This window comes from Mesitornis unicolor, unplaced genomic scaffold (genome assembly GCF_000695765.1).
Source record: "Mesitornis unicolor isolate BGI_N332 unplaced genomic scaffold, ASM69576v1 scaffold31088, whole genome shotgun sequence".
NCBI classification, from domain to species: Eukaryota; Metazoa; Chordata; class Aves; order Mesitornithiformes; family Mesitornithidae; genus Mesitornis; species Mesitornis unicolor.
In genome coordinates, this window is record NW_010203028.1 from 11,530 (window position 1) to 21,636 (window position 10,107).

The following is a 10,107-nucleotide window of genomic DNA, read 5'->3' on the forward strand; positions in this document are numbered from 1 at the left end:
GAGTGTTATTGGTCAGGGCTGTGCTTGCAATATTAAGTTACATGTTCAGCACCAAAAACCCATCAAGGCTAACTAGAGTATTGCAGTGCTACACAGACCGAGCTACCACAGTAAGGCAGATCAGAAGAATTCTGTTTCTACTGAGTACGGCTCCTCCACACAATCAAGTCCTTAATAGAGGAGAAAGACTATAAATAAAAGAGTTACCATCCCACCCTCTCACCTGTGATTAGTTCAGCAAAAATGCTATACTGAATTACATATTAGAGTCCTAGAAAGTAGGTTTCTTTAATAATGCTTTGACAAGTAGCACAGCCAAATCAAGCACTCGATATTTTACATAATTGCTCTAATTTCAGTTAACCAAATTATTTTCCCCAAGTACTAGTTGCTTACAGGTTTTAATCATCAAAATGCACACACAGACAAAAATTAAAAATCAATCATATTTTGAAAAGAAAGCAAGAAGTATTTCATTTCCTTTACCACTCAGAGACACCAAGTCCTAACACATCCCTTTGTCAGAAGTGCAATGAACACTGGGAAGAGCAAGAAATAATACTGACACGGAAAAGTTCACTGCTCGCTGCCCTTTTCCACTGTGGTTCCAGCTCAAAAAGACCCGCGAGCGATTATACACTTACAGATAATGAGGACTGGCCAGCACCCAGACCGTTCCACTCACGAAAACCCAGGTGGTGGCGTGCATAAAAACTTCCTTAGATCAGTAATTGTCAGTTGAAGGGAAAGGTGGGGTGAGAAATCTATAAAACACCCTGAACTGATGTCATGATATGTTTCATAAAGAACAGTGTTATATTTTAAAATATTTTATATGAACAGTAAAACTTGCACTGCTGCATAGCAGACAACACGAAGAACATTTAGTAAAAACATTCACTGAAACCCCTGGCATATGTATTTAATGTCACTAATCAAAATATATATTACAGTCCAAGATTCTGTTAGGATCTCTGTTTGGGGTTTGTACAGTATACACAATATTTCAGAAAAAAATATTACAGTAAGGTACTTTATTTCTCCTTTTCTTATATTAGACTTATCTATTGTAACTTACAGTCCCTCTCCTCTATATATCCAAACCCTTGTAACGCCCTAATGCCCTAGCCAAAAAGTGTTTAACTAATAAGCCCTGTCTACTATAAATTCCAGTTTTAGAAATTTCAGTAATCTTAATTACATTTTAATAAATAGTTCAGTTTGCCCTTTTTTAATCTTAGCCTTTCAAGGAAGTCCTTTCACTACCGAAACACAGTGTGTCACAACCTGTTAGAGGTCAGAGAGGCTTTTGCTCGTGTATTCAAAGGATAATGAGTCCAAAGATAATTGCAATGCATTAAATATAGTTATATAATATTTACACTGTCCTCTCAGATTTTAAATTTAGGTGAGATACAACTGATAACTAATGTCAACTACTACAAACTTTCAGTGTGGCTGGTGTTTTATCAATAAAAGGTGTATTAAGCTAGAAAGTATACTAAGTGGTTGCCCTGATTCTTCTTGTTTCAGTTTTCTATTAGAAATTAAATGAAGTGAATCATTCACGTGGGTAAGAATTCAAGAAAGGTGGTGGAAAAAAGCAATGGAGAATTTTCTGTGTGTTTTGAGATTCCAAAATACCTGAAAACTGTGGTCCCTTTTGCAGTGCCAGTATCTATAGGGGAGAAAAACACAACCAAAAGAGAAGAGGAAAATCTGTTAAATTAATTTGATTAGTAAAGGTGTGTTTTAAAATGCCTCAATTCTGTACAGTATTATACAAGGAAAGTCTCTTCAGCTTTTGCAGCTGTTGTACATTCTTATATACTCTTCTTCTGCTGACACACAGTCTGCCCATACACGTGCCAACTGAGCTACTTGCGATCATCAATTGTTTTAATGAATTCAACCGCTGCTGTGAACTGCATCCACCAGTACGACTCTTCTCCAGATAAACAGCTGGCATAGAAACTACTGATGTACTGAACAGTGGACAGCAAGCAAGGTGGATTTGCCTGAGGGGTAAAGAAGAAAGAGACACTCACAGGTTGTTTGCAAAGCAAACATAAAACACTACCAGATACAGAACAGAAGATACAGTGATCCTCACACATTCGCAACACGTGACAATACAACCTATCTCTAGGGTAGTGAGCCTTATCCAGACCACCCCCTTACGCACACAAGGTCTCAGACTTGACGAAAGGAGCCTTTTCCAACAGGGAAAAACCACTCAGAGGCCAAGAGAAAGAAGGGCAGGATCTGTAAAAGCCACCAAGGCTTTCAGCAGACGAAGAAGCCTACTGTTAGCCAATCCTGTACATGGCAGAGCATTCTCCAAACACTCCTGTGTCAGAAGAAGTAAGCAACAGAATGCTAGCCAGTCCTGATCTGGATCTCGATCCCAAAAGAAGACAACATTAAGCAGGCACAGATGACAGATGCTGGTGCACACATGAGGAGAAAAAAACACAAAAAAACCTCACTCCACCCACAACGCCCACATCCCTATTTGGTTCCAAATGCAAAGCCTGTTTGGATTCAAAAATCGTAACTGTGACCACGTTTCTGATGTTTCTGTTTAAACCTGCTGAATTGGATCTGGTTTTGAGTCTAGCATGCTCCCAGTTACCCAAATGCATTCTTTATCTCCTTAAAAATCCTTAAAATTTGCTTATTTATTACAAGAATTAGCTGGGGCTTGTGATCTCTGCAAAAGAACTCACCTTTATGAGGACAAATACCAGAACAGGAACAAAATCATCTGCCCCAGGCACTGAATCTTCATTTGCCAGACTAAGCAGGTTCATGATGGTTGAACACATTCGCAGGATACACTGCACTTTGTCTCGGGGGGTTTTATAAGCGCTTATCGTGCGGATTTCAGACTGTGCAGATGGCCATGGTGCCTCCCGGAGATACACCTAGGAAAACAAACCACAAACCACCATGCGACCAGTGCTACTCCTGTGCACCCCAGAGGATCTGAAGTACCAGAGAGCGGCAGGCAGGAGCCAGGCTCCAGGGAAATGGGAAGTTTTAAGTCAAGGTGCTTACATTACACCCACAAGGAAGGTGGCTTCCTGCTGTGCTGTAATAAAAAAACTACAAGGAGCCACACTCTATGTGCAACTAACCTAATTAGCTGTGCTAATTCCTGCTGTCTCCTGTATGCCGCTCCAAGCGAAGGCAGAGCTGTATGTCTCAGTCCCTACATAAGCAGCTTTATGAACACTCACTGCTTTGAGTCATCCAGTTCAAGCACTGACTTGAGAACTGGGAAGGCTGCAAACATTCAGCCCCTGACAGACTTCTTAAGCCTACCAACCTGCTTTTAGTTATCCTATTAACCATGACAAAAGTGAAAGCACTGGGCAAATTCACAGATCTCTAAAGGCTCCATTAAAGCTGGCTAGTTCTGAAAGTTAACATGACAGCTGTAAACCACAGCCATGGCATATGAATCACATTAGAAGCAAAAAGGATTCAAATATTGGTTTTTTGAAGCAAATTATCAGAAAGTTACTGCATCTTAGTGCAGTGTAGCATTAGTTCTTAAATCTTACTGTCAGGACAGAGGTGTCAAAATCGGGACAAAAATTTATTTGGAAGGATCAGCCAGTGGAAGATGCCAAAGCATGGGTACAGCATGTTTTTCCTGCAGGGTATTTTAGCTGTCACAGATAGAAAAGCAATGCTTCTAAGTGTAAAACAGAACAATCCTCTCCCCATCCTGAACACGGTCAAAACCAAGCACCCTGACACACACACAAAAGTGATGGAAAGCAGACGCTCTTACCTCAGGTATCTGAAGGGCTTTATGGTTTGCAGTCACTACTTTCGACAACCTCTGTATGTGCTCATGAAGGACCCTGAAAACAAACACAAAACACAAGAGTGAAAAGAAAGCAGCAGCTGGCAGTCCTCTGGCGTTTCCCACTAGTTTTAAGTTTGATACTACACGAGAGATCTTCAGGAACGCGTATAATCATGATGGGCCTAGAGCTAACGGACGCTAGGTCAGCAAGAGATGCAGAGGATTTTGCCATATAATCGAGTATGGCCAGACAGACAGTAGAGCATTCAAACAGTGCATGTTCTAAAACACAAACCCCAAAAAGCCCAAATGCATGGAAAATACTGCATCAAAACAGAAAATGGAAGGAGCGAGTCCTGAAGCAGGGTTTTCTCACTCTCAGCATACACGCTTGCAGATCTGAAAGTCAGCATCCCAAGTCAATACATTATATTTGATTGTGTTCCAGCAGTTCGTTGCAAAAAAACTTCTGCACACGATGCTAAAGCTCTATCCTTGCTCTTTTCCAAAAATTCTGAGAAAACCTACGAGTTTGTATGGCATGGCTGTCACATGAAGACCACACAGCTTCCATCTGCACCAACTGCAAAAGAGAAACCAGGTACTTCAAATGGCATTAACTTACTGGTCACGCAAAATATCTCCGTCCTGATTAGGGTAGAACGCAAGTTTGAAAATACGATTCATCACACTGCGTTCTATAGCCAACTGTGCATCCTGAAGCTGTTCTTCGCTGGCATTCTGCCATATGGCATCCTGAGCCATAGCCCCGTATAAAAACTGAAGAAAATCCTCCACTTGGGCTGTTTTATCATCTGCTGCTGTGAGTTTCTGGAAATCTGATCAAAAGTAAAAAGAGAGAGAACACTCAATTAAGTAAAAAACACTATTTCTGATGCATTCTGCTGGAAAGAAGAGCGCAGAATCTACTTCAGAATTCTGGCCAGGCAGCACTGAGGCTCAGCTTTGCCCACGCCCCATTAAGAGAAATACAAGCAGGAATCCTCAAAATAAATGAAGAAACTAAAGGAAAAGCACACAGAAGACATTTAGCAAAGCATATGGTCCAAATGCTCTACTTGATATTGTGTTAATCACTTCCTCTGCAGTACCAGTCCTTATGCCTTCTTTCCAGACACCCACAGACAACACCCAGAACAATCACTACGAGAGGCGCTGGTAGGAGCTTGTCAGATGCTGAGACGGGGGAGGACGGGGATGCGGGGAAAGATGGGAAGAAAACCCATGAGTACCATTTCCTACCCCTGCCTTTATTAAGTATGCACAGTCGCATAGTTGCAACGTTCAGAGTTATCTACAAAACACAGAACGAGCGGTGCAGCCAAGTTAACACAGCATGACCAAATCACTGGCCATTCATTGGCTTCATATTTATAGCACTCTGCACCAGAAGACAACTGCCACTCACATCTGCCAGCAGCCTGAATGCCACGGTTGCCAATTTCTCTTTTAGATCATGCAGAAATAGCTGTCTCCTTTCTGCCCAATGAAAGGGCTTTAACTCCTTCCTGGGTCACCAAATCTTATTACCAGAACTTTAATCCTAGTAGATATAAGTTCTCACATTAATTCCAGTCTATTAAGGCACATTTAATATGCAGCACTATACGCTCCAGAAGCAAGAACTGACTCCAAATTTCTTATGTACTTCATTAAGTCAGGTATGTCCATAGAGAACATAGACACAGTTTGTTCTAAGTGACTCTATTTTGAGAGAGTTGTCTTCATGGTGGTGATATCCCTTACACTATATTTTTCAATCTTTGATTCATTTGATTCATACTATTACTATTCCTCGTAACTTCCAAGGTAAAACCACAGGTTCTGTACTGAGGACTGAATGCTGCAACTTAATTTATCATTTATCATTAGATCTCAAATAATGAATAATATTCATGCTTCTTCCATAGGGCAGATGCCAGATAATATGATTTAGCGTAACTTTTTAGGCCAAGTGAGGTAATGCAGTTACAGCTCAGCTGCCACAATGTAACAGTTAAGTCACATTAATCTGCCTATTTGAGTCACTAATTCAGCAGCTGAAGTGAAAACCATTCTAGGAACCTGCTCCTCAGATCAGAAGTTGTATTTTAAAACATTAACCCAATCCAGCATCTAAATATGGAGTATAGGAATAGAAACACTTCAGAGTCTGCACTAATCTTACCTTGAATAAACTCCCTTATTTTCTTCTCTTTGCTCTCCAGCAGTAACCTCACACACACTGTGGTGAAGTATCTGTTGGCCACCTCTTTATCTCGCAGAACTCTTTGCAACAGCCTTTCCAAGTGCGCTTGTGTCGATTGCAGGCCTTGGCGACATCGAGTTAAATAAGCGATATATGGAGCCCTTTTCCTAAAATAGAGTGTGCTCCACATTAGATTCACAGTAAAGATAGAGGCTTTTTAAACTTCTAAGTTGTAGTGCAAGAAGTATCTTCAACCTGTTGGTTTTTTTTTAAACCAAGGTAACACCTGAATTCAGAAGTTTCGTCCTACACAGATTTCTCTGACTGAATTCACTGCCCTTGCAGCACTCCAGAAGGCAAGACTAAAGCAAATTCCTAACAGCATCTCTTTGTGTGTTAGAGTGAACATTATCCACAAATTGATTTAACCCAAGTTTATTATCATCGTGACTGACTTAAATGCCCAAGCTTTTTTAAGCCATTCGCAGATAGGCAAGACAATTTCATCATTTTGTGGGGAAGCAGAGATGTAATAACCTGACTTGGTAAAGTACAATTTAAACCAAAAGAGATCTTCCCAGTCTGCTAGTGAATAAATATATGCATTTGGCAACCCATTAATAAGATACTGAACAAAATACCTGTAGTCCTCCGCAATAGATGCCAGCAGCTTTCGACAGGTCCTGTTATCAAAGCGGCTCACACATCGCATTGTCTCCTGCAGCTGGGCCATCAAGTTCTTGTCCTGCAGGTTAATAGCTTCAGCTAGCTGAACTTTCAAGAAGCACACAATTTCATTATCTAATAAAGAAAACAGGAAAATGGTTAAGGAAAATACATGTAGGCATGATGAAAATAAAACTGGTTTTGAATTTGTGGAACACATAACAGTTTAAAATAAAACTTCTGTACATTAGGCAATTAGTGTTATTTTAAGAACAATTCAATAAGACTTTCTGGATTTTCCAGATATCATGGGATAAGTTTTCATATCACTATCACTGGTATTTAGAACCAGTCTGAAACGTGAAGAGGACCAGGTAAGGTGACAGTACATGTAGTTTGGAAGTCTGTTCTACAGTTTCAGGCTCTGCCTGCACTGTATCTCAGACATTTCATTATGAAAAAAAATAGACCAGATTTAGCTGGCAGGTTTGTTTGTGGAGTAAGAAAGAAAATAATCTGAGGGACAAAAGGTGGCTTATGCATTCTACATCTATGCCAAACAGAAGTTACCATAAATGGTGCAGTACAAGTGCCATTAGATGAGGGAAATGAAGAGACACAATACAAGATATGTCTGTATAAAGAACATTTACCTTCAGGGTCTGTGTGATCTGGTAGACCATTCCTTGTTGAATGTGTCAACATCGGGAAGGCAACAGAATCTGCTGAACAAAGAGCCAATCTCAATTTCTTCTTTGCATCCCTTAAAGAGGAAAAATATTTTCTTAAAGTTGCTGCAGGGTCTGCTTCTTCAGCAAGCAGTCTTTACTTGTCATGGGTTTGGTTTTTTTTTAAAGATCGACTAAAAGTTATTTAATAAAATTTTAAATACACCAATGCTGTCAAGACTTTAGCGTATCAGTTCAACTGATATAGCACCTAGACCAGTTTCAAAGGAATTTATGCCTAAACACTGCACTGCTCTGTCCTCTCAGGTTAAAATATCCTCCTTCATCAGTGGAAATACGACAGTTTGAGATGCCTAAAACTAAAAGCACATAGGAGTTTACATTAATCCTAATTAAGACTTTTGTGGGACCCAATCACACGGATTCAGCTTTTAATTCTGCTTTGTGGGAAAGATTAAACCTGAAAATGTATTTACCTATAGGAGAAAGCAGAACTCTGTGGCTGCGCTACTTGACTTGCAGAGTCTGGGAGATCATCCGCAGACATGTTTTGCAAAGCCTCATCACGTGGAGAGTCATGCATGCTCTCACCATCCCCAATAGCCTCTACGGAAAGGAGGGAAAAACAACATTACATGTGAAGAGAAGAGTCAGAAGAAGAAAACAGACTAATATTCTCTACTTCCTTCCTGTTAGTCTAAGGTGTGGGGGGGAACAAAGACAGCAAATAAAACAACTTGTTCTGAATAAATGACAAAAGTATATTAAAAATCTACAATCTACTAGTCCATAAGAAGAAACTGCATCAGTTTTGGAAGGCAAAATACTTCTCCAGTATCCATTAAAAAAACTCAACAAACAAACAAACACACACACACAAAAACTGGTAAGAGATGCATGATTAACAACCAACCAACTCAATGGCAATATGAAAGAGCTGTCTTTGGGAATATTGATTTAACTCCCAGTCTCTCATAGTATCACAACATGTTCCTGGTTTAGAGCTCATGTTGCTCAGCTGTTAGTGCTAACATTGGTCTAGAATACTGAAGCAGTTTTATCTTTAAGGAGGAGAAACTATGCTGGTGATGCTTATAAAAGCCAGGTTCTCACCTGCACCATCATAGTTTACTATAGCTCCTTCACTGGGACTGGTTCTCTTAATTGCATTCCTGTACTTGTCTAGAATGTCCTCTGCAGCTTGTGCCTGCGCACTGAGCCTTGGGTTGGGATCATCTGGAAAAAAACCAATTTAAGACAACAGGAGTTAACTGTGCGTTGTGCCAACTGAAAGCAAATATAAATATTCAGACATGTACATTTGGACTCTGTTTTTGGCCACATCAAACTAATAGCTGCTTGTGTTCCATGTAGCCACAACTCAAACATATTTATAAAGTCTGAAGCAAAAGCAGGAGAAAACCCAAGTACAATGAAAGTGAACAAACAAAGCCAGATCCTTAGCATATTTATACTGTTTACACAAAGGGTTCTTGTATATTTGAAGACTTCTAGAAATTATTAGGCAAATAGAAAATTTAACGCCCAGGTTCAAATTATGTTTAATTTAGCACTTAAGTAATTATTACTGGAACGTGTCTGCAGCTATCCTCACAGCTCAGCTATGATAAGGACACGAGCTTTGTAATGAGAAGGAAATAAAAAAAACCAAAATTCAAGACTGAGTCGAGAATCCAGCACTATGCATGTTGACAGAAGCATGACAATTTAAAAACAGTCTTCAAGGCAAGAAGTCTTTATTCAGTTTCTTATACAGAAAGCCAGCTGTGAACATTAACTACAATAGCGTACACCTTTCTGTAAGTAGATGCCTGGTGGGCACTCTGGAACTCTAGAGGGCCTATTATGAGAGCAAATTACTATGATGATATTATTCACATACCTTGAAGTATGGGGTATCTGTCAGGCACCATGTCATCTTTGTCCTTTTCTTGTTTTTCTTTCTTTCTAAATGGAATAGGTGCTGAATAACACAAGGTATCTTATCAAAGACTATTCGGAGATAATGGCCACATTGAAGAAACTTTAAGAAAGTGGCTAATGTAAAAGTTTGCCATCAAATAAACGTCAATAAAACCACAAGCCTATCTATAGGAAGGAGCAGAACTGTACTGAGAGCGTATGCAGTAATCTGTGCCTTTAACTCATGTGCTACCATGAGCCACGCAGAACAGTTCTGCCTTCCAGGTACAGTGTGCTCTAGGCAACTACTAGCCAAAGGATTCAGGTAGCTTCTCATTTTTATTTATACATTTATTTATATTTTAGTATATAAAGACATATATTTTCATAAAAGTGACCAAAGATATAACAAAGGCAGCATGCACTCTTACTGAAGCACAAAAACCAGACAGACGTGATTCTACCTTTGGGCATGGCAGACACAAAGCGTTTCCTCCACCAGGGCTTGTTTCTGTCAGACTTCTCATCATCACTGTCTTTTCGTTCTTCAATCTGTAGAAGGGCAGAGTCTACATTTGAGCATCTACCATTTCAAACGTAAAGACAAAATTTCTCCTTGATATCAGCTTACGCTAAATCGTCTGTAAAAGCAGAACTACAGCAGAGCACAGAAAGCCGTAACAGAGTAAGTTAGCAATGTCCCTCCTGCAGAGGGTAGCCTATAAATGCAAAACCAAAGACATGAAGAAACTTAGATTTCACTTGTTTCTTTTTTAAGGAACATTACTTTTCAGGATGCT

The 10,107-nt window shown here is 39.8% G+C and overlaps 1 protein-coding gene across 1 annotated transcript; it reads right to left on the reverse strand.

Annotated features, from left to right (window-relative positions):
• Window positions 1-496: 496 nt before the first annotated feature.
• On the reverse strand, window positions 497-9,859 carry LOC104545444 (GTPase-activating protein and VPS9 domain-containing protein 1-like; the record flags this gene model as incomplete). Its single annotated transcript, XM_010190589.1, has 11 exons — window positions 497-2,018; window positions 2,730-2,927; window positions 3,803-3,875; window positions 4,446-4,659; window positions 6,009-6,196; window positions 6,671-6,830; window positions 7,349-7,458; window positions 7,861-7,990; window positions 8,498-8,620; window positions 9,288-9,368; window positions 9,772-9,859. Coding segments are annotated over 11 exons (1,506 nt in total), but the record flags the coding sequence as incomplete, so codon positions are not given.
• Between the last annotated feature and the right edge of the window lie 248 nt (window positions 9,860-10,107).